The 25139-nt window shown below is 32.0% G+C and overlaps 3 protein-coding genes across 3 annotated transcripts; 2 read left to right on the plus strand and 1 right to left on the minus strand.

Moving 5' to 3' along the window:
- The first annotated feature begins 1948 nt into the window (after positions 1 to 1948).
- Positions 1949 to 5278, plus strand: LOC131607231 (zinc finger protein MAGPIE-like). The gene is made up of 3 exons (XM_058879250.1): positions 1949 to 2351; positions 2500 to 2896; positions 3691 to 5278. The coding sequence occupies exons 1-3, from the start codon at positions 2231 to 2233 to the stop codon at positions 4637 to 4639; spliced, it is 1467 nt and encodes a 488-aa protein (XP_058735233.1). The 5' UTR covers positions 1949 to 2230; the 3' UTR covers positions 4640 to 5278.
- Positions 5279 to 12397: 7119 nt separating this feature from the next.
- Positions 12398 to 20106, plus strand: LOC131602351 (protein ECERIFERUM 16-like). The gene is made up of 5 exons (XM_058874436.1): positions 12398 to 12942; positions 13104 to 13216; positions 15190 to 15294; positions 17324 to 17534; positions 17625 to 20106. The coding sequence occupies exons 1-5, from the start codon at positions 12567 to 12569 to the stop codon at positions 17978 to 17980; spliced, it is 1161 nt and encodes a 386-aa protein (XP_058730419.1). The 5' UTR covers positions 12398 to 12566; the 3' UTR covers positions 17981 to 20106.
- Positions 20107 to 20234: 128 nt separating this feature from the next.
- On the minus strand, positions 20235 to 20988 carry LOC131602352 (glutaredoxin-C9-like). The gene has a single exon (XM_058874437.1). The coding sequence runs from the start codon at positions 20830 to 20832 to the stop codon at positions 20371 to 20373; it is 462 nt and encodes a 153-aa protein (XP_058730420.1). The 5' UTR covers positions 20833 to 20988; the 3' UTR covers positions 20235 to 20370.
- Positions 20989 to 25139: the final 4151 nt, after the last annotated feature.

Here is a 25139-nt window from a genome sequence, read left to right on the forward strand (position 1 = left end):
TCGTTAGAGATCTCCTTGTTGGCGAAGGATGATGATTTGTGATGTGGGTCAAATACGGACTGGAAGTCGCAGATGCATTAATGTATCTTCAACATCTTATGACTTTGAACGGATGATTGAGTCTTTCCGTTATTGCACACATTTGGTCAGCCCGAATAATATTCATGCATCGCAAGGGCTTTTGTGTGTTACAAAGGATTTTACTCCTGACAACTTTAGCTTTTTCCTTGTAGTGGGAAAAAAATTACAGCATTTTAATGGGTGTGTATCTATCAATCTTAATTTTTTGAGAAATGACATGCACATTCATATTGACTAGGTTTAAAAGACACACAATATTTGCCTTTTGTGGAACATGAACATTAAAGAAGGTGCTTGTGATTGGGTTGCCTTCTCTTTCCAGTCACACTCACAAATGAGACATAATGATTTTCTCTTTAGTACGAAAATAGCACTTGCTTTGATTCAAACGGCTTTAGCTATGAGGGTCCTTCACCATCACCCATATTTCAGTAACCTGTTTTATACAAGGGCATATGAATATGATTATGTAACCTTTATGTACATGTACTATATCAACAAGGTAAACAACAGTTTATTATTACCCACATGACTTGTACAATTATTTGGATTCAGACACCAAAATAAGAATACGCAATAGGTTTAGGATTCAATATCCATCCTTGGATATTACGATTTCATATTGTGGTCCACGATGGCAATTAGGGTTGCAAAGAAGGTTTTTTTATAGGCAATGGGATTTATCATAACATAGAGTATAAGGGGTATTAGCACAAATACAATGCGATTACGAAATATTCAAGAAGTCCGTAGGACTTTGACACCAATAATAAAAATTTCTACAACCGTTGGATTTCAAACCGATAATTTGAAAAATCAAAAAACAGTTTTCACACTAACTGCAATGTCGTCCACATTATGCTTTTCATTTTTAAAAATGAGTGCGTTTCGTGCATTCCACATAGCCCAACAAGTTGACAACCATATGAATAGTCTTCTATTTGGAGCAGCTTTGCAATACATCGCATTTTTGAACCATAACAAATGTTCCGCCTCCATTTCAGTTGTACCGAACGGAATATCCACCCATGTTGAAACCTTGGACCACACCAGTTTAGAACTTGCGCAAGAGATGAGCAAGTGATCTAACGATTCGGACGGTGTTGCGCAAATTGAGCACAATCTATCGTTATCGTTAGAAATAATCCCCCTTTTGAATAATTGTTCCTTTGTAGCGACTCTATCCTTCAAACATCTCCTTCTGAAAACCTGAACCTTTTTAAATTGTTGTTAGAGTCACTAATTCGTATTTTACCTGTTGCGGCAAAAAATACGTTTTGTAATTCTTAGTACAACTAACTACATCTAGTCATAAGTAACTATCTATATTCAGATGCAGGTTGGTGCGTCCGTAAATGTGACCGCAATAACATTATTTGATGATGTGGCCAGCAATTCAAAATCATGCATGCAAAACATTTTAAAACTTTTGCAAAGGAATTGTATTTGCTATTCTACATCGACCACATTTTATTACTATATTCAAAATTACATTAACAAGAGATAGTTTAACTAACTTAAAATCGTTGAATTAAAAGTTTAAAAAAAATCTGGAAATCTAATGATTAACCTTTAATAATTTTTCATTTAAACAAACATTGGCAAGTCCTTTTTCAAAGTATGAAAATTTTCAAATTTTAGGAGTTCCTTACTATTTAATACAAATATACAATAGATATATAAAACTATATAACAAAAACATGGAAAAGGTTATTGGATGAAAAAGGATTAAAAAAATAAGAAAAGAGAAAGCAAAACAAATTATGGGATAATCATATCAACTTTCTTCCAACCTCATCATATGTGTCATCATACACCTTTGCTTCTTCCCCTCCCTCTCCCTCCCTCCTCCTTTATCTCTCTCACTCACTCTCTCTTTCTCTCCTTTAACTTTTCACCGCCTCCCACAGCATCTTCCATTTTTTTATTCCACCTCAAAAGTAGATAATTATATCAAATATAAAATAAAAAAACATGCATATGAAGAGAGAGAAATCCCATCTTTGTTGCACATATCATCACTTCCTTTTGTTTAGGGTTGAAGCCATATATATAACTAACAACAAACCTATCTTCCCATATTCTCTAAGCCTAAGTTCTTCTCTTTGTAAGTTTCTTATATTCTAAATTTGAATCAAACAAATTTAACATGTTAACAAAAATGAATGAAGTAGAACTCTCAAATGTTAATTTCCTTCAAAATTCAACTACTAGTGCTTCCATTAATCCTCCTCCTTTGAAGAGAAAAAGAAACCTCCCCGGAAATCCAGGCATGATAATTAATTTTCTCTCTTCACTTTTATGATTCATTTTATATCTCCCTAGCTAGGTATATATATATTCGAACTTCAAAGGTAATTTACTTTTTAATAATAAAATGATGAGTTATTATCATGGGGATTTTTTATTTCCATACAGATCCTGAAGCTGAAGTTATCGCTTTATCGCCGAAGACTTTAATGGCAACAAACAGATTCTTGTGTGAAACATGTGGGAAGGGTTTTCAAAGAGATCAGAATCTACAACTACATCGACGCGGACATAATCTTCCATGGAAGCTTAAGCAGAGAACAAACAAGGAAATAAAGAAGAGAGTTTATGTCTGTCCTGAGAAGAGTTGTGTTCATCATGATCCTTCAAGAGCACTTGGTGACTTAACTGGGATAAAAAAGCACTTTTGTAGAAAGCACGGTGAAAAGAAGTGGAAGTGCGAGAAGTGCTCAAAACGCTATGCTGTTCAGTCAGATTGGAAAGCTCATTCGAAAACATGTGGTACTAGAGAATACAAATGTGACTGTGGAACTATCTTTTCAAGGTAACTGACTATCCTATCCAAAATATCTCAGTGTTTTTCTGATCACAACTTTCTTATCAACATCGGATAAAGAAGATTTCGTTACTTTGAAAGATTAGTATCTGTATCTGCGCGCAAGAAACTGATGTAAAGATCGATTTTAAAAGTGGTTTGGTAGCTTGGACTATATGTTATTTGGCTTTTGAGAGTAAAAAGAGAATGATACTTAATTAGTCCAAAACAAATTAAGGAATGGAACAAAGATTAATTAAGCCAAGCAAGTTTTTTATAAGCTTTTTGTAGTTTTTGCCCTAAAAGACAAAAGTTCATGATTTGGAATTATCTTAGTTCATTAACCTCATTTACCATACATAGGCTTGATTTTAAAACTCATCATGTAGCACAAATTTTTCTAGTCTCTCTCATTTTGACTTTTGTCGAGAAATCTCGTAATCCAGAGTTTTTGGGATTATAAGTATAGTCTGAACATTCTGCAAATCCTAACCCAAATGACAGAAACCGATATTATTAGGTTGGAGGTCATCACTAGAGTTCAAATCTTGGTACTTAGGATTGTACGTGTGGGTTTCCACTGGTTATCATCACTTCATCTACGAACCAAAAAAAAGTTATAATTAAAGTCTGATCAAGTACTTGTTCGATCTGAACTCAAACTTTTGTTCACATGAACGAATCGTTTTTAATTGAAGCTCATTAATTAACGACTTGAGTTCAATAATTTGACTAAAATTATTATTAGTATTATTATTTTTAGATATTTTGTTAATGGTTTGTGAATATTTTTGGTTGAGCAGGAGAGATAGCTTCATAACTCATAGAGCTTTCTGTGATGCCTTAGCAGAAGAAACAGCAAGGGTAAGTGCAGCCTCAGAAATAAACCACAACTCATTAAGGGGTAACATTGGTAATAATTACAACATAATGGGAACATCTTTAGTCCCTAATAACATGTCAACTCATTTTCCTTCAATTTTCAAAACAATTTCATCTCCTGATCATCATCATCATGAAACAACAACCAATCAAACTAGAGGACTCTCCCTTTGGATGAACCAAACATCTCAGCCTCATGACACAATGATAACCACCAATGGAAACAACAATTTGCATGAGATTCATGTTAATCAACATCTTGACTCATCGTCAAGAGGATTAATGTACGGTGGGATCGAGAATCCAAACTCGAATAATTATCAGCTGAATTGGGTTTTTGAAAATAAACTTCCCTCAAATTGTAGCCAAGAGTTAATTACTAGCACAACAACTTCACTTCCACTAGGAAACAATAATGTTAATGTTAAGGATGTTGCTATTCATCATGATGCTACTACAAGCCAACAATTATCTTCCTTGTATAGCTCACAACACCAAATACCATCACATCAAACATCATCATCGGCGAACATGTCAGCTACAGCTTTGTTACAGAAAGCTGCTCAAATTGGAGTAACCTCGACCGACACATCATTCCTTGGAAGCTTAGGTTTGAAATGCAGTGACAATAGTAATATTGATGTGAACAAGTTTGGTGGTGCTGGTTTGTATGGTTCAAGTTCATTACTCATTAGTCTTGGAAATGAGGAAGATCATAACACTACTGCATGTGATTTCTCACAAATGCACCCTTCTAAACGTAGACATGTCCAGAGTGAAGAGAATGGAGGTGGAGGGCAAACTAGAGATTTTCTTGGTGTTGGTGTGCAAACCATTTGTCACCCTTCATCAATCAACGGATGGATTTGATTTTATCATCATGTATATATATTCACTTATGAATTATTATCTTTTATTTTTTCCGAATACAAATTCTCACTCGTCAAATCCTCATTCCTCTGCATTCACGTATTCAGCACATCAGTGGTTGTCTGGTCGTCTGATGTTGATCAGACTATCTAAAATTTATTATGCTTGAATAAAGACTGTCCGGCGTCTGATTTTGATTGAACGGTTATTGATGTCTCGATTTCGTGAATGCAACAAGGAATTAATTAACAATAAAAAAAAGTTGGATGAAATAAAACTGAAGTTGTAGTATCTGAAAACTTTGCAAGGAGGAAAAGGTGGGAAATGAGTGCATGATGGAGTATGAAAAGTTTGTTGTTAGAAAAATATTGAAGGGCTTAAAGGAGAGAAAGAGAGATCCATGCATATTCTTTTGAAAGCTGAAAGCTGATCCCTTTTAAAAATGGTGGCTTTATTTTAATTTTTTTATAAAGAGAATGTGATTGTGGAGTAGTGGGGGCAAAGCAAAGGACAAGTTTGGGAACTCCATTATTGATTACTTTCATATCTGTTGTGATTGTTGTCTTTGTCAAACTGGGCTTAATTAAAAGAGAATTTTTTTCAAGTGACAAAAAAAAGAGCATTATTCTTTCTAGTACAAATAGGCTTTTAGTTTGTAGGTTAAAATAAACTAATTAATGTACTCTTTTCATTCACCCTTTTAGTACAACTAGATTGGCTAAAATTTTGTGCATGCATAAGAATGAACCTAAGAAGACCGAGGAGACACACTACATTTTTTATTGTTGAAAGTTTTTTCTTTCTCTTACTTTTTTCACATGCTCTTCTTTTCATGCACTCGCGGAAAGTGTAGTAATATATTATATGAGAGATTTTAAGTTATTTCTGTGTAACAGGGTTTTAAGTTTTTTTAAAAATAATTTGATCTTAAAATAATTTGATCTTTTAAATTATTACTTATGAATGTAATTATTTTAAGTGGTATAAAAATGATGAAGTACAACAATAAATACAATACTTATAAATTTTAAAATTTGAAAAAAATGTGTAGAAATCACTCTAATGGAACAAATTGTTTAAAAAAAATATTAAAAACCAATGTGTAACACAAAAATAACTTAAAAGAACTCTTTTATTTATATATATATATATATATATATATATATATATATATATATATATATATATATATATATATATATATATATATATATATATATATATATATATATATATGGGTGTGTGTGTGTTTTTTTTTTAAATTAAATGTTTGTTTGATTTATCTTTGAAAGGATAATTTTTTATATTTTTAAAAATGATTTTAGTAAAAATGTTTTTTAAAATATTAAAAAAGATTTAACATCAAATAGTATAAATATAAATTCTTGAAGATTAAAACATAAATAAAATCATAAATTTTTCAAAAAAAATTATTTTAAAAATAGCTTTTATGAAAATCAGTGGTGTGCTCAAACAGCCCGTTGAGGTACGAGACCCTTAGACTATGTTTGGGAGTTTGAAGGGGAGGGGGAGGAAGGCTTCTAAAAATGAAAATTTTAAAAAATATAGAAAAATATTTGACATTTTTTGAAAAAATTATTTTATTTAGAATGATAAAAGAGTCATTATCATTACTAAATTTTTAATTTTTAGAATACTATAACAACCTAAAAGATATTTGGAAAATTTATGTAAGCCCTTCAAAACCCTCCAAAACCCTCCTTCAATATAATTTTTGAGTTCCCCCATTTTATGGGGTTTTTGGTGTTATGAATAAACTCAAACCCTCCAAAACCCTCCAACCCAAAATCTTTTTATCCTTTTCACCAAATTCTTCCTATTTTTCAAAGCCCTCCCTCCTTTCCCCTACAAACTCCCAAACATAGCCTTAAGGTCTAGAAGATATCGCACTTAACTTGAGGTATAGTAGCCATGTCTTAGTGAATACCTCAAACACATAGAAACAATTAAGAGTATATAACCAAAACTAAATCAAAGATTTAAGTAGATACACAAGTTCTAACGAACTCATGATTTGTATATACAACCAAAGTGAATGAGGCTGAAGATATTATTCAAGAAACTTAGAAAAAATACAAAATTTCTTCAAAATTCTTAGATCAACCTTGTTGATAAAGATGATGGTGATGAAAATTCTTATGATGGTGATGATGTTGATCCTGATCTCATCAAATTCTAGTTAGCCTTAACCAAATCCCCAAAAAAAAATTAAGACAAAAAAACCAATTCTAAGACCACTTACCTAACCATATCCCAATCTGGTACACTAAAATGATATTCCATTGTTTGGATTGATGGAATCGGATGGAGCGGAGCGGAATGAAATGGAATAAAATGATATTCCATTGTTTGGATAATTTAAAAACGGATGGAGCGGAAATGAGTGGTATGGATTCCATTGCATTCCATCACTTACCACCATATTCCTTCCCCCTCCAATTTGGGCGGAATGAACAATTTGTCTTATTCCGTTCTAAAATTTCCAAACAATGGAATGGTATTTTCGTTCCGCTCCGCTCCATTCCGCTCCATCTCACTCTGTTCCGCTTCATTCTGCTCCGTTCATTTCGTGATATCCAAACATAGCCTAAAACATATTTCATGAAATGTATTTTTTTGATGCATTCGGTTTGGCCAATGCCCCTACCATATTCGTCCTAAAAAATTTTTTAAATCCCACAGACTAAATTTTGCTTCTTGGATGAACTTAGAAGTCTTTCTTTCTAACTTTCGTGAATCCTTAAACCTCAAGTTGTTTGCCATCAACTCCATACACCATAGGCTCTATAACCTTTGATGTATCTATTCCAAAAACCATGATCCTCAAATAACATCTACATTTAATCAATTTGTCTTTTTTTAGTTAAGGAGGATTCTGAAGGTGAGAAAAATACACAAGAAAAAAGGGTTGAAATGTGTATTTGATAACTTTTGCTTTTCTAGAAAAAGTAACTTCTGAATCTGACCAAGTTCAAATTCTAAGATAGAGTAAGCAGCGAAATAATTTAAAGTGCAGAAGTAAGAAGTAAATCACACACAGAAATTATCAATGTTCCTCTATAACGAGAGTAGTCCAGTCCCCTTGTCACACAAGAGCTTTTCATTATAATCAGAACCTGATTACATCTTGCTTAGATAGACAAGTCCAAGACTTCGCGCTCAATCATGCCTGAAAGAGACCTCATAGCCTAAACACACTCGTTCATGACTTCCTTGCTCAATCAACCTGAAAGAGACTTTCTTGCCTAAACAAAATCGTTCAGGACTTCCTTGCTCAGTCAATCTGAAAGACACTTCCTTGTCTAACACACCCGTTCAGGACATCCTTGCTCAATCAACTTGAAAGAGACTTCCTTGCTCAATCTAACCAGAAAGAGACTTCCTTGCCTAAACTCACAGCTCAGAACTTCCTTGCTCTATCTAACCAGAAAGAGACTTCCTTGCTTAAACACTCAGTCTGAGACTTCCTTGCTCAAACACACTGTTTGGGACTTTTACAAACCCTAAACAAACTATTTAGAATTACAACAAGATGTATCTGATATGCAATCAGAGGTACAAATAATACAACACACGCAAGGACCTTGTTACTTGAGATTTCTAAGATATACAAGTCTAAGAAAATCTCAAGTCTATGTCCAATACAACAATTATGTACAAAAACTTAGAGAGCGAAATAGTTCTTGTTCTATCTTGTTGTGTGTATTCTTGTTGCTTCTTTTGAATCTTTAGCTCCTTATATATAGGGAAGAAAAGAGACATTAGAAGCTTGCTTTCACAAGTATCTTTTATGAAGAAGCAGTTTCCAAGAGAGAGAAGTTGGAGTAGGTACGATAAGGATCTCCATCTTATAAATAATCTCTTTATCATTGTGTTTTTCTCAAGTAAGGCATCCATAGGCATGTTGGAGTAAACTGAATAAAGCGTGTCCCACGGCCTTAAGCCTTGCGCTAAAATCTCTAATTGACCTTCTCCATAATTCTGACAATTGATAAGATGGAGTTGCTTTTGCACAGAGTACGGACCGAAACGAGTTGTACTATATTTCCAACTTATCAGATGAGTCAATATGGCATTGATGTTCTATTTAAAAATCAGATTCTGATCCATTAGAATATGAATCATATACTTCTTCTTTACAAGCCATTTAATTAGGTTAGAACCTAGTTAATTATTGGCTTAATGATCCTAAACACTTAAACAAATGTTAGTATTCTCTATTGTTATTTAAGTACTTTGCTATCATTAAAACCCAAGGAGTATGAACAGATTTTGTTCCAACAATCTCCCCATTTTTGATGATGACAAACATAACTATTTTAAGAATAATGGTTGGTTAGTTTAATAAACTTGAGAACATCAGAATATGAGGTTTGTAAGCTCCCCGTGAGTCTAACAGTCCATAGGTTGAGGTTGTAAGCCCCCCTAAGTTCTATCCAAAAAATTTAAACTAGTTTTAGTAACCTGACAGCTTCAGAGCCCGAGGTTTGTAAGCTCTCTCTGAGTCTAATAGTTCATAGGTTGAATTTTGTAAGTTAATTCTAAGTTATATCCAAGTTATTAAACTTTTATCAATAAAAATAATTTAAGCACATAACATAAGTTAATTAAATTAGGTTAAGGATCTTAATAAAACATATAAATTATTTTATCACACTCTTTAAATACTCCCATATTTCTCCCTCTTTTGTCATCAACAAAAAGTAAATAATAAGAGTAGAGAGAGAAAAAGTATATTGAACAATAAAGAAAATAAAAGAAGAAGATTATGCTCATTATGGTCAGTAAAAGCAATAAAGAGTGAAAAAGGTAGTAGGTGAACAATCAGTGAAAAAATAAAAAGGTATTGATGGACAAGCATGTAGACTACAAATTCCAAGATGGTCAAAATGAGATTCTGATAGAGTAGCATAGGTAACAAAGCTCGAGAAGCATGGCCATAAGATTCTGAAGATATTTTCCAAGGGAAAATTCTCTATAAAAGCAGAAGCCATAGAGCTTAACTAGATCACCTTTCTCTTCCAAGTTTATACCGTCTATCAACATGGGTAGGCAAAAACGATCAAAGGTAGAAAATGATCTTAAGAAAGTTATACGAAGCAAGCCAGAAAAGAGAACAAAAAAGATGAGAAGGCCCAATAGGAGGGAAGATTCACCTTCAAATGAAGACGAGGAAGACCAAGACTATTTGGATTATCTCGATAAACTGATGAATCAGCCAGAAAGTTCTATCAATAGTTCTTAGGTTTCCTTGTCTTCATTATGCAACAACCTTAAGATCCACCTTATACGCGCTTATTTTAATGAATGAAAGTCTTTAGATTACTATGCTTGTCTCACCTTAACACATCCATCAAATCGGTAGAGTTTGCTTAATCATCAATCAACTTAAAGTAAAAACAAAAGATTTAAATAAAAAACAGAAAACAGTTTTAACAAGGTTAAATAGTAAATAGAACAAAAGAAGTTTTAGTGAAAATAAAACTTATTGATTTGAGGGAAGGAAAACGTTATTTTCATAAGTTACAAGATATATAAAAACATATTTTAACAAAAGTAGCTTCCCAAGGCAATCTTTAATGCAAATTTGAACGATACCTGAAATTTTCTTCTATAAATACAGATATTTCGTGTGAACATTCTCATCTCATTCCTCTTCAAAGAAAAAAATGGGAAAAGCAAAGTAGTTTAAGGCACTAAAGAGTTATTTTCAGAAGGAGATAACAAATCCAATTAAGAATCAGGCAAGAAATGAGAAGCTCATGGAGAAGGAAGCTTCAAAGACACTGGCCTCCTTAACTGCTGGAGCATCCACATCATTTAAAGTTCTTCATGTGAGAAGGACTTCCGAGAGGTTGATGAAGAAGCTCGATAAGAAGGAGGAGTTAGAAGGAGAATGAGACGAAAACTGAGTGACTTATGTAAATTCATTAAGCAAGACAGATGATGGAATTTAAGAAGAGTGTTCTTAAGAACTATCCGTAATAGTGTTTATAATGCCTCCTTTTTTAATTAAGAAAATAAGAATTTCCTTTTTCTTAATTGATATTGCCAAACTCTTACAACATCATATCCATAAATTATGATAATGCTTGTCAATTTCCCAACCATAAATAATAAAAACGATAAAGCAAAGAAAAAAGAATTTTATAGATAAAACAAAATAGTCATTACAACCATGATAAAACAAAAGGAAAGTAAGAAACATATTATATCAAAGAGGAGGAAGATTTACATATGGGATTTACAAATTTTTTAAAAAAATATGGTACAACTTCATAGGATTTACAGTTTTTTATAAAAAAAAAATGATAAAATTGAATGTGATTTTTGGATTTTTCGAAAAAAGTTCGGTAAAATAGCAAGATACTTCAATGTATTTGTTCAAAATTCGATAAAAATTCAAGATATTTCCGGATACTTGGAGTAAATCTGTTAAAACTTCAAACCTGATTTTCAAAAGTCCGATAAAAAACACATAAAAAACCTACTTCGCCTAATTTTTTGTACCGAATTTTAAAAAGAACTTCTAAACTTTCTAGATTTTTAGAGAGAATTTTTCCTACAATGTGAACAGTTGGATAGTAAAATAATGTGTAGGGTAAAATCAATATTTTAAAAATTGGATCGAACCAGCGGTTCAACTGGTTGGACCGGAAACCGGAGATGAAAACAGTTGGCTCAACCTTTCAAAACCACTAGTGGGTCAAAATCGGAGTAAAATCGAAAAAACCGGATTGGGCATCCAAAGTCATTTGAACCAAATAACCCCAACTGGATTTTGTAAAAGTCATTTTTTTTAAAAAAATTAACAAATTTAAAATGTCTATATCAAGTCTTAACATACATTCACCAATCACAACGAAAAAAATTACGTATTTTTTCTACAACCATACAAACTTTTAAATTTTGACACTCTGTTATAATATATCTTTCAACTACATTTTATTATCATCACACATGTTATTTCAAACATAGTCATGTTGTCCACCTCAATATTGTGTCGTTCAAGTCAATATTCTTTTTTTTTGTCAATACTGACTTATTGTCGTAGTTCAACTCGAATTTACTTTTTGTTGTTTAATTAACTATATTATATTGTTTATTTTTTATATTATATCTTATTTAATTTAAGTATTATTAATTATTTGAACATTATTTTAGTTATTATATTCTATTATTTTAATTTTGGTTTAAATTAGTTTAATATTTTATTGTAATTCTTTAATTTATTTTCATTATTCTTAAATGAATGTTGAAATGAAGTGTACAACAATATTGTTTTATTATATGTACTATTAATATTTTTGTATTAAATTTAAAATCCGTAGATTTATCTGGTTAAACTAATTGAACTTTAAACCGGACGTTTTATCCGTTCAATCTCTAATCCGCTTTTAAAACATTTGATTAAATTTGTCATTATGAAAAATTGGGGGTGCTAAGAAAATTTAGGAGGTGGCAGAAGAATTTGAATGCTCGATTTAAACAAGGAAAATTCTTAGGTAGACACGGATATAAGAAATTATTTTACACACAATCAATTACAAAATTTTAATTAATTAAAAATTAAATCAAAAAATTTCTCCTTCTTAATCTCAACCACCCCATAAACCAATTAAAAACAAAATAAAAATAAAAATAAATTAAAAATTATTCTCTTCCTTATTTGTTGTGCCTAAGAAATAGATTTAGGGTCGTGTTCAATTTCTCTTTTAACAAATACACACGGTGAAAAGTGAAGAAATTGAAACGGAAAGCACTGCAAAACGACAGCGTTTGAACTCTTGCGGGAACCTTTGAAACTTCGCTCTCTCTGTAACCTAACTCAGTTCAATTCAATTCCGATAAACCTTCAAGCCATCACAATCAAACAAATCCCAAAAACCTTCAGCTAAATTCTCCAATGGACGTAAAAGCTTTAGCAAAATCAAAGCGAGATCACACACGACAACACAACAAAAAGTATCACGGAAATCAAAAGCTCAAAGTTCAATCACAGTCTTCGTTTTCTTCTTCCGTCCCAAACCAAGACGATGCAAAAGAGCCATTTGCAAAGCAACAAGCAATTGAGAAGAAAACCAATCGCTCTCGTTCTCAGGCGCTTCCCGGAAATTGGGACCGGTATGAAGAAGAGGATTCGGATTCTGTTCCTGAAAGTTCAAGCAAAACCCTAGATGTTGTTGTTCCCAAAAGTAAGGGCGCTGATTTTCGACATCTTGTTGCTGAGGCTCAATCTCATGCTGATAGAACTCTGGACGACTTCAATGAAGTTCTTCCTTGTATGTGTTTATTCTTTGCTTCCCTGTTAATTGTCTTTACCCAGCAGCACTGTGATATATGTGATTAATGTTGGACGATGATATTTGAGCATTTGTGAACTAGTAATTGGTCACTGATGCCTTTTGTTTAGGATTAATGTTGTTGAGATTATTTTTTGCAGGGGAGTTTGGTGTGGGATTAAGCTCTATACTTTCAGCTAGAGGAGAGGGCATTGTATCGTGGGATGGAGATGATAATTTTGTTGTACAGGACAAGACTATTGCAAATCAGGAGGTAATTTGGTTATTTCATTAACTAGTGTTTATATGATTATACAATAAGATTACATGTTTACCAATTCCGTTTGAATGTGATAGAGATAGTTGTCCTCATGTAAGGTTTTAAGCATACTAGTAGTGAGTGCTTCTTATAGGACATAAGTATCTTTAATAAATCAATATATATTTAGTAGTAAGCCGTAGTAATATTGGGAAGCACTTTTTTGGTTAGATGAAAAAGATACTCCTTTCCAGTACCATATCCCTCAGAGGTGGTGGAGGATTGTGCTAAATTTAGTCAAACTCTCTCGGACACCTTCATGCCTCGACAACTTTAGCAATTACATTATCCTCCTCACTATTTTAGAAACCACTACATTTGTTTGTAATTGTGATTACTTTGTTGAAACTCATCATCATCATCAGAAGCAACATGTCCTCCATTACCTCCATCACCATTTCCTCCTTCATTGTCACTTTCTATAGCTTTAGGGACATCAGATTCATCTAAAGGTGTAACTAATTTGACACTAGTACGACTAGTTTGATCAATATACATCAAATCTTCAACTAGATCAACCATATTGACATGACTAACATTTGTATTTTCTTCATCAGTTACATGCAACAAATCTTCGTCATCTTGAAAATCATCCATGTTTAGATCTTTTTTTTCCTTTCAACCTTGTTCTTGGTCAATTTTGTATTTACCATCACATACACAAGATCGTTCATAGGCTTTTGCTTCAACTGATTTCTATTATTGTTATAGACCTAAAGAGATGAATTATTAAATTGAAATGCATAAATATAATAGATATAAAAACTATATTTGATGAATTTAAAAACATAGCACCTCAAATACACTTCAATTCCTCTCACAACCAGAATAGCTATAAGAAATGCGGGTCAAGCTCAACACGTGAATAACAAATTTTTGTAACTTTTGGTGTGCATAACCGTAAGAGTGTTGAGCTTGACCTGCAGTTTTTTTCAGGCTCTTAGAGGAGTTGTAGTGCCTTTGAGATCATATTTTTATAAATTCATCATTTATACATTTAAATTTAAATTTAATATTTCACTTTATGTCCATACCAAAAAAAAGGAAATTAATTAGAGCAAAAGACTGAATGATCTTGTGTATGGTATAGTATACAAGATTAACCTATAAAAAGGTTCAAAGTTAAAAAACGAGATCTAAGCATTGACGATTTCCATGATAATGATTGGTGCTATGTAGCTAGGGAAGAAAATGAAAATGTTAATCATATAAACGTGGACGATCTAGATTAAAATTTGATGCATATTGATCAAATTAATTGTAGTATTGCTAAATCAGTTGCACTTGTAGATGGATTTGATGTCACCAAAGCTATAGAAAGTGACAATGAAGGAGGATTGTGGATGGATGAGATTAATGACGATGAACAAGTTGATAATATGGGAGACAATGAAGGAGGAATGTTCTAGCCTCCAACCTTTAAGTATTTTATTTTGTGGACTTAATTGTTTTATTTTTAAAATTTGAGACTTGGTGGTTTTATGTTTAAGATTTGAGACTTGGTGGTTTCATGTTTAGCATGTTAACTTATGCACTATTTAATATATTTTTGTTTTAGTAGAATTTTGCTACCCCTCTAGATCTATAAAGTTAATAAATTGGGTATGGTCATCCGATTTTAGTTACGATCCTGTTGCCCCCTCCCAATCTTATGCAAGATCTCGATTCTGATAACATTGGAATTGAAGGTCAGTACTCAGTAGTATAAACCCATGATGTACTGTGGAGAGTCTATGTGAGGAAAAATAAGAGGAAGATAATGATGAGGTGGCAAAATATGTTTCTTTACTTTATACTATAATACTATTATCCATATATGTTCAGTTCTCTTACTAAACAATGATTTGGAGATTCTGGTTTCTAACAAGTTATATTCCAACTTTGTTTTGTATTTTTCCGTACTTACCATGAAATGGGTTTTCATGCAGGCATCGTTGATTTCCTTGAATTTGCATGCTATTGCTCAAAAGCTTGCAAAAGTTGACTTATCTAAGAGATTATTTATTGAGCCTGACCTGTTGCCCTCTGAGTTGGTATGTCTATCCTCTAAATTGAGTTGAAAATCATGTGTCTGCCTCTTCGCAAATCTTTCATTCAAGTTAAATCTTATTTCATAATATTTCTTTTTTACATTCCTCATCTTTTCTTAATTTCGTTTTCCCATTTTTTTCTGCGTGTGTCACAAATATTTTTTCCTTCATGTTTTATTTGCTTCAGAGTTCATATTTTATCTGATATCTGATTGAAACTATTATGTTATAATACAGACCGACAAAAGTGATAACTAAATTAGAGCAATAGAAAGATTTACTCAGGTTCACTTAAGTATGTTTTGTGCTCCGGTGTTTCCCGGGACACATGGGAATTGTAGAATCCTAATATGCTTTTTCTTTGCAATTTGTTTTACTGTTTTCACTAATAATTACAAAATCATTCATTTTCTCCATTTTTCTACAATTTTTTGAATTCCGTAAGCAAAAGAAAAAACATTGAGGCTTTTTAGTGATTATTAGTTTAAGGGTCTTGCTAATGAGTTTCCTAAGGGCACTCTTCAAGGATTCCAAATAAAGAAATTATTCTTTAAAAAAAGTTGAACATTTCAATTTCCAATTCAGTGAATACACAAATTTCCATAAAAACTTACTCTTGTAAGCCCTTAATGAATGCCGTTAGGCCTTAGAGCACTTGCTAGCATTTCCCTTAATTTAAATAGAAAATGTTTTGGTTGTTGTACTTGTAACTGTTATTTTGCTGCAATAAAATACTTGTGAAGAAGAATTTATGCAAGCCAAATTTAGCCTCAATGTCTTTCTAGTTTGGAAAACCATTTTTGTACATTCTATGATACAAAGCGCTACTTATGAAACATTATTGTTCCTCTGTAACATGAAAATACAATTGTGAATTGGAGTTATTTGTTGATAAGGCGAGTCATAGTGTAGTACACCTAGTGTATGTAGAATTGTGAGTCAATGTCTTTCTACTTTGAAAAACCATTTTTGTACATTATGTGATACAAAGCGCTACTTATGAAACATTACTGTTCCTCTGTAACATGAAAATACAATTGTGAATTGGAGTTATCTGTTGATAAGGCGAGTCATAGTGTGTACACCTAGTGTATGTAGAAATGTGAGTCAAGGTGTAGGATTGCACGATCCTATGTTCAAGGCTTCCATGGTACGATGCGAGTGGAATCAGAGAAAACTCTCTGTTCTTGTTTGCTGAATTAGGCTGGTGTTTTTGATGAAAAAAGCCCTATTTTTTTTTTAATAAAATGCCGGGTCATTTTTTAAAACATTCTTGAGGCTTCTCGATTCTGCTCTGTTTCTTCTCCACTTCTTTTGACCTTCTTGTCCCTAAACGACAACCATTTGATCTTATTTAATTTTTTTTCTATTCAAAGCATAATAACACTAATGTAAAAACTAAGTTAATAACAATACAACGTAACTAAATATACACACACTCGCACACACAAATCGAAAATAAATATCTCTTTTGATTATTATCTTTTTAATTTAATTTGCTGGTATGATTAGACCTATTTTTCTTAGCAATATGATTTTCATGCATATTTAGATGGTAATTTGTAATTTAGGTAGGGTCTTACATTCCGTGCTACGATCATCGAATTACGTTCTTTTAACCTCATCCTGATCTTGCATGGACTCTCGATTTTTAAAATATTGATTACACCTCATTTCCCTGTCATCTATATACTGAAACATGACCATATGTGCTTTTATAAGATCGACCAAATAATCTACAGTCATTGGTGCATGCATGACTATGATCGTGCAGTGCTATAATGATAAAAGCAACCATGCTTTATGAAGTCAAATATTTCACCTTCCTTCTGGTTAGAAATAGCTACGATGTGTATGGAGCACTAATGCGAGTATCATGTTACTGATGACATTTGGAATTTTAAGTTAAAAATCATTTTATAAAATCAATATATTGCCCTGTAAAATCCCTATTAAGTTGGAGGATGGATTTAATTTTTTTAATGTAGTCTTCAAATTTATATTTGCTGTATTAATGTGGTCGTTTTTACAGCGTGTGGAAGATTTGGCCGTAGGCAGCGAAGAACTTGAACCTGACGAACAAGAAACTGCAGTGGACCATGAACTATCTAAGAGGATGTCTAAAGAATTAAATAGAGATGATTCTGCAGCAGATCAGTTTACGTCATCTAGTTCATGTAGTAGCAGCCATATCGCTTCTATATCTGCTTTGTCCGATGACATTCTCGTTCCTGTGAACAACGGTAATATTGATTTTCAGCAGGTTGGCAGTTGTGTTAAAAATAAAGAATTGCAGAGTGCAGAAACTAATTTACTTTCATTGAAATATACAGTAGGGAAACACACCACATTTGAGGCAGCTGCTGAATTAGAACTGGATATGCTTCTAGATACGCTTGATGAGTCCAAGTCCAATGCTTCATTTACTGCTCCGGTCGGAGTCTCTTCTAAAGAACACCCTCAGATTTCAATTAAAGAACCAGTTTCAACCAGAATTGCATCTATTACTGCTAGTCTAGATGATGCACTTGACGACTTGCTAGAGGAAACATCCACTTTGATGAAGCCAAATGTTTTATCATGGCCACGAGAAGAAAAGCCTATCAACCCCAGCATGCTCTCTTCACAATCCCAAAACAAGTCAAAAGTTGCAGCGGATGATTTTGATTCATGGTTTGATACGCTTTGATTAGTCAAGTGCCATAATTCTTGCTGATGTATAATATGTGATGTGTTCATTGCTGGTTTTGAGAGTGGCCCTGTGAATGAAAAATGGCATTCTTTTTTACCTTCTACTCTGAAATCTGATCCAATTTGGTCGAGGATTAAAACAAAGAGTGCAAACCACATTGTACAGAATTTAGTGCATGAAACACTCTTCAACTCTTTCGTTCAAAGTTATTGATTCATGGTTCAATCTAGTCAACAATATCTTTATGCAAAGGAAAGATTCACCGACACTACAGCCGACCATCGACTTTAAAACCCAGGTTAGGCATATAATTGTTACTTAGCCAGAAATGAGGAAGATATTTAAAGTTCAATCTTACCAATGGCTATAGTCATTTTAGGATATAGTTTCAAATTTTGGTTTGTTTAGACATGAAAATATTCTTTTACTTTTGCTTAAATCATGGTTTAACATTAAAATTTCCGTTTAATGTGTTTTTATCAAATATATTATTTGTGGTAGAAATCCAATTTATACAGTTTATACTATGATTTGGGAGATGGAAATCACAATTTAAACATGGCATAGTTAATGCTATGTTGCTGTCTTAGTAATTGATTCCTTTATTTTTTTTATAGGTATCAAATATAGTTTGATAGTCAAATAAGTTTACAAATTAGAACATCTATATTCTGGCCGCCCTTAGTATTTTTAACCCTCTTGACTTTCAAGCCTTTGATTCTTTGGGGCAAAAAATCATCATATTTAGATTAAAATTATATGCGGTTCAATTTGGACGTTTTCTTTGAAAAACTATGATCCAATTAAATGCAGTTTGAATTCCATCAATTTATTGATTTTTTTTATTGCATAATTATATTTTTATATTATGTGAAATAATATATAATACACAAAAGTAAAAAAAGTCCAAGAATAACTTGGGGCAAATAGTCTTCTATTTGTGTGATAGGCACATGGGGAAAAACTATGATCCAATTAATGCAGTTTGAAGTTTTCAATATGTGCAGTGAAAGCAGTTTAAATGACGGAAAAAATTGACATTTTCTTTTAAAGTGAAGTTGTGAGAACAAGTGAAATTAGATTTACCAGGTTGTAACTCTTTTATTTTGAAAATTCGATATTTAAGAGACCAATAACAGAAAAATTGTTAAAATTTATGAGATCTCAGTAAAGTATTTCCGAGTCAATTTCAATGAAAAAGTAAATGGGATTAGGAGTGTTTTTAAAGATGCATTTTTGAATTCATCTTAGTAAATGGGATAGGGATGTTTTTAAAGATGCATTTCTGAATTCATCTTATCAAATTTTGGAGATGGATCTTTAAATTAATTTTTGACAAAAATGGAGAAAGGTGCATCCGAAAAATGTATTTTTTTAAGACAATTTTAGATTTAAAAAAAATGTGAGCCACACTATAAGTATAAAGTATAAGAAATGACCCTTAAAGTATAAGAATAAAGTATAACTCAAGTCTCAAACCTGGCAATTTCTATATTTAGATACAAATTAATATTTTGGGCCAATTTATTATAGCTTTTTTGTGTGAAAAAATTATGACAAAAATACAAATGATTTATTTTGTTTGTGGCACCATTTTTTAAAATGGTTATTTAAAGATTATTTTAAATAAGAAGATTGTTGTCGGTGATTAGGGGTGAGAATAGACTGGGTCGAGCTAGACTTTGCTAAGCTTGAGTCTGGTCTGCTAAAAAATTTAAAGCTTAAACCTGACCTGTAACCTATCATATGCTTATTTTTTTTATCTGAGTCTAATCTTTTTGAAAGCCTGATTGACCTATTAGATATTTAAAATAAAATATAACTTTGTAAATAATTTCCTAAACTGCAAAAGTCAAGTTGGCTTAGATCAGCAAATAATTCCACTTCATGTTTCCTACGTGAGCAGTGACATCTTAGACAACATGGCACTAATTGCAACACATCAGCATGAATAACTCTTTCAAGTAATTGAAGCCGACAAATAGTTTTTTTTAATGTTTATTTACGGGTATTTAAAATTCGAGCGAAACTCTGTACTGATTAATCCAACCCAAAAATTGCTTGTGTCTGATTTTAAGAGAAATACACTCTTAATCTTAAACCTTCACCAACTTGTATATATAAAGTTAATTGACGGCAAATATGAGACACATTTGTATCCATCTCAATTCAAGTAACGTAATTTAGATTAGTTGGTATAGAATAGTATGACTTAAAATTGCATCCAATTCCAAAGACAAAAAAACAAAACTTGAAAAATACTCCTTTATTATTTATAACTGTATACATTTCTATAAACTCCAAAGGTAGGAATAAACATATCCGAGAGGAAGAACGAAAATTAAAAATTTAGTGAAAAAAACAAATAAATAAAATAACGAGTTTTCCTAGAGCCATAAAGCCCCAGCTTGTTTGAGAATAGGAACCAATTCACCAGAAATATGAGTAGCCATAATTCGATCCAATCCTCCAAACAATTTTCCACCTATAAACACTACTGGAAATTGAACCTTCCCATCATCATTTGCAATTGATTCCAATTCTTTAACAACATCAACTTCATCTTTTTCTTCAACTTCATGAACAGCCGGATTAACACCAAGGCCGAGAAGCAACCGCTTCACGACATGGCTCATACAACATCCCCGCCTAGCGAAGACTATAACCGCGTTCTCTGATACCATGTTACGAATTATTGTTTTCTGGTTTTCCTTAATATCAAAGAAGAAGACATGAGATGAATCATTGATAGAATTTTGGATTTTATTTGTTGTTAATGTGTTTGGTTTGATAACATTGAAGTGAGTGGTGGAAGTGGTATATGACCTATAAGGAATTGCTTGTTGCATGATGTTTTGTTTTGAGGGAATTTGAGAGAAGAAGAAATGTGTAGGTTTTTTCTTTGTGATGGTTGGGTTTGCGGTAATGGTTTATGAAAAGGGGGTGAGTATAAATATAAATGGGGAATGGAAAATGTGCAAAGATATTATAGTAACAAACGTATAACGTCATAGCTTGTAAGATTACGCGGTATGGTTTGGTCATGTTACGCTATTGGACGGCCATTTTCCACTTGCTACGTAATACATCCCATCCCCACTTGTACATATCACTACTAACAAAACTTAGGTTCTTCCTTTTTATGAAACAGAACATAAATTCCATTTTAAACTCTTTCTCTATTTATATATCATTTTTTTTATTCATGGATATTTATATTTTAAAAAATTTAAATAATATAAAAAACAACTTTTAAATAAATGTAAAAATACTTAGATAAAATAATATTTTTTTTTAATTATTAAGTTCAAATTCAATTCTATACAGAAAATAATATTAAACTCTCTTGACGAAGAGTTTTCTAGAATATTCAATTTTTATTAAAAAACATTTTTCAAAGGTAACATTGATTATATACTACGAGTAACAATTAATTAATAATTATATATTATTAGAAAAATATAAATCCATCAAATGAAATTCTTAAAAAAGAATATAAAAAGAGAATTAAAAAAATGCAAACAAAAGTGTTGCAGACGTTGAGAAAGGAGAATGACGACTATTATCCAAGAAAAGAGGATAGGAGCGGCAATGTTTTTATTAAAAAAAAAAAGTAAAGAAAAAAAAAAGGATAGGGACGACGTAAGCGTCATAAGCCACGTTGCATGACATATGAATGCGGGGCCTACTACGTCAGAAAGATTGAGCTGTATCTACCATTGCGTCACCATGTTGTTATCCAACAATTAATTACAATATTATGTGTTTAAACTGTAGTGTTAAGTTAAGATTAACCATCACTGAGTTGATACAGCTGTCAAAAGAATTAATCAAAGAATTGCATAATTTAAACATGTGGTTCCCCGGGCCCCACAAGAAAGACTCTAACAAAATTCCAAGTTATATCAAATAATCCCTCCGTTTCAAATGAGTGTTGTTTTATGAAAAATATTATTTCAAAATAAATGTTATTATTATCTTTTATTGTAAAAATTATTGTTATTTTTTGAATTGTGTCTTTTAATTATTATTTTTTATATTATTTTTAATACATTATTAGGGTTAATTTAATAAAAAGTGCAATGTTTTAGGACAATATCATTGCATTTCTTAATTTATGTAAAAAAAATCTTAAACAACACTTATTTTAAAACAGAAGAAGTATCGAATAGACGAATTTTCATCTTTGTCAATGATACAAGATCACGTCCTCTATCACATTTCTCATCTTTAATATTTAATCAAACAATTATTTGAATAAAGTGTCAAATCACACGGGAACAATTTTAACCACATGATTAGATCGCGTCATTTAAAATATTCAATTCATTCACACTTTTCGTAGATCACCAAACTCCTTCTTAAAACATTTATCTCTTTTTTTAGCAAATTAGATAACATTCTCTTCAAGCTATAATGATGTCAAAAATTACTACTGCTTATTGAATATATTGATTTGTTAGTAGTCGAAACTTTTCTTCCGATCGCAATTGTGAGGAATCGACTCATTATCTTCCTTATTAAATTCAGCGCTAATGATTGGTAAATGATTGTGTAATACTTTTAACTTGCACTACTATTAAACTTTTTTTAATATTATCATGTAAAGATGTATTTTGTTTTATATAAGTAATTTTTTAACAATAATAAATCTTAATTAATTATTGATCGAATTAAAGAATTAGAGTATGAGGTAATACTAGCACGTAATGAATAAATTTCAGCCGTGATGATGACATCAGTGTATCGTAGGATAAGTAAGTAAACGGGACCTATCTTAAACAGCGGCCGGCAGCATGCGTATTACAGTTGGGAAGCTTCGTCTTTCAACACTTACAATTTGAACAAAAATAAAATCAAACCTAACGGTACAAAGTCACACTACACTTTTTTTAAGGAAAATTTATGTATCTTAAAAAATATCGGTTAAGCTTAAATAATAATAGTTGTTGATTACTCCCTCCGTTTTTTATTATAAGTCGTTTTAGACTTTTCACACAGATTAAAAAAATAATAATTGTTGTATGAAAATGAAAAATTACGAAGGTTTTTACAAAATTATCCTTCATTGATGACATGTGGTAAATATTTAAGGATATAATAGGAAAAATAGCATTAATTATTCATTTGAATTGTAAAGCGACTTATATTAAAATACAAAAAAAAAAATTCCAAAACGACTTATAATAAAAAACGGAGAGAGTAAAATAAAATATTAGTTAATATATTTTAAAATTTAATTTGTTGTCTTTCTACATAGTATTGAGGTTTTTAAGTCTCCTTCAATGTTTCATTTATATGAATTAAAATAACCAAAATAATTCATATCATTTAAAAAATTATTATAAATTTTTAGTTAAAATTAAAATAATTTAATTAATATTTTAGAAAACAAAAACTTCATTTTCTCAATCATCTTTGTTCTGGGTTTGTCAAAGACCCAAGAAAAAAAAATTCAACTGCAAGATACAATTAAGAATGCCTATGCAATTGATAGAGGAACAAGTAGTATCTCCTGAAAAGACCAAACACTTATCTCATGTTAGATCTGATTGGAAGACTCACTACATTACGCTATAGGTTAGGAGAAATCAATTTTAATTGTTGACCATATATAAGCTCTAGCACATACCATTTGTTAAAGCAACAATCGGGAGAGGGTCGAGTGAGGAACATTCTTATTTTTGTTGGACTTTTCTCTGAGCAACACACACCTTTATGAACGACACATCACTTGTCCACCCAAAACCTTAAGGTGATAGGTGAGTGGATTCTCCCATTTATAAATGCTAAAGTCTCACTCAAACGGAAGTTCTTTCTTCAACATACACTTGTACCACCGTTAAAACTTTTTTAACGGAACACTCTTTATCCACATATGGGACGCTTACCCTTGCCCATGTAGGGTACTTTTCGATACAAGTAAGCCAGTCCCTTTCTCGAAACCAAAGGCTCGGGATACCATTTGTTAGCGCAATAATCGGGAAAGGGTCGAGCGAGGAGCATTCTTACTTTTGTGGGACTTTCCTTTGAACAACACACCTTAGTGGGAGACACATCACTATCAAATTACATATCTTTGACATCATTGACTTGAGCCTTTGAGTGCTAACATTGTAGGTCTTCCCTACTCTGCCATACCTAAAGCTCCTGTCGTTGCACAATAAGAGCTCGTTCTCGTAACACCTCCTTTTTTTCATTCCATCATATAACAATGACATTATTTGTAGGAACAACTACAAACTAGCGATTCCCTCGATTTCCAGGAACTTCTCTTGTAGTTTCAATCTTTGTCATAACTGCTACAAGTTCAAACCTCCAAACAACCTACAATGCAATGAAAAATGCTAAAATTACTCATTTAGCATAAACACTTATTTACTTAATACACAAGAAACCACATGAAAAATCCTCAATTTATCATAAAAATGAGCTAAAATACATATATGAACATTTTAACTATGATATTCACGAGTATAGGTGAAATCATCCAGAGAGGTCACAAAGTGCACAAACTGAGTAGTAGAGAACTTGTTGGGCGAGGCAAAGACTCGCCCAACCAAAGTCATGACCTAAAATAGGGCAAAAATATGACACCCTTGCTGACTCTATCTTGCTAAGCAAAGATATAAGCTCTCTAGGCGAGCAATTCTTCCAAGCCAAGTTACTTAAAGCGGAAGGTGACAAGCTCACCAAGCGAATAAATTACATATGTGGTAATCTATTAAACAATTTAAATACTTTTAACACTGATTAGTGCCAAAATGTCGTTATTTTGAGTATATAATTGTGGCACTTATCGATTCTATTCTTTTGGTTTTTGTAACAAAATCCCAACTTTTATGTAAATATTCGTATTCTTGAGTTTTGATTCATTTTGTGTATCATTTGATAGTTTTTCCTTTCTTTTATAGGTATTTATGCATATCAGAGCCTCGAGGAATAAAGTGTCGAAGGCACGACTTTGATTTCGCAGTTTTGGAGCAATAAAATGAAAATCATGCAGAAGCTCGCTTAGCTACTTTCAAGCACGCTTCCATAGGCTCAAAATAACGATGAGAAAATTCATCAATTTGGTTTCCATTTAGTCATTGTTAGATATATCATTGAATAAGCTTTCCAACACTTCGAACCGAACGTAATTCAGAGTTACAGT

Source organism: Vicia villosa, linkage group LG5 (genome assembly GCF_029867415.1).
Source record: "Vicia villosa cultivar HV-30 ecotype Madison, WI linkage group LG5, Vvil1.0, whole genome shotgun sequence".
Taxonomy (NCBI): Eukaryota; Viridiplantae; Streptophyta; class Magnoliopsida; order Fabales; family Fabaceae; genus Vicia; species Vicia villosa.

Bases quoted from the DNA above. Each gene is read 5' to 3' on its own strand.
- LOC131607231 (XM_058879250.1), top strand. From the start codon at position 2,231: ATGTTAACAAAAATGAATGAAGTAGAACTCTCAAATGTTAATTTCCTT. The intron at 2,352-2,499 runs GCATGATAATTA...ATTTCCATACAG, and splicing joins AAACCTCCCCGGAAATCCAG to ATCCTGAAGCTGAAGTTATC. The intron at 2,897-3,690 runs GTAACTGACTAT...TTGGTTGAGCAG, and splicing joins TGTGGAACTATCTTTTCAAG to GAGAGATAGCTTCATAACTC.
- LOC131602351 (XM_058874436.1), top strand. From the start codon at position 12,567: ATGGACGTAAAAGCTTTAGCAAAATCAAAGCGAGATCACACACGACAA. The intron at 13,217-15,189 runs GTAATTTGGTTA...GTTTTCATGCAG, and splicing joins AGACTATTGCAAATCAGGAG to GCATCGTTGATTTCCTTGAA. The intron at 17,535-17,624 runs GTAATATTGATT...TGAAATATACAG, and splicing joins TCTCGTTCCTGTGAACAACG to TAGGGAAACACACCACATTT.
- LOC131602352 (XM_058874437.1), bottom strand. From the start codon at position 20,832: ATGCAACAAGCAATTCCTTATAGGTCATATACCACTTCCACCACTCAC.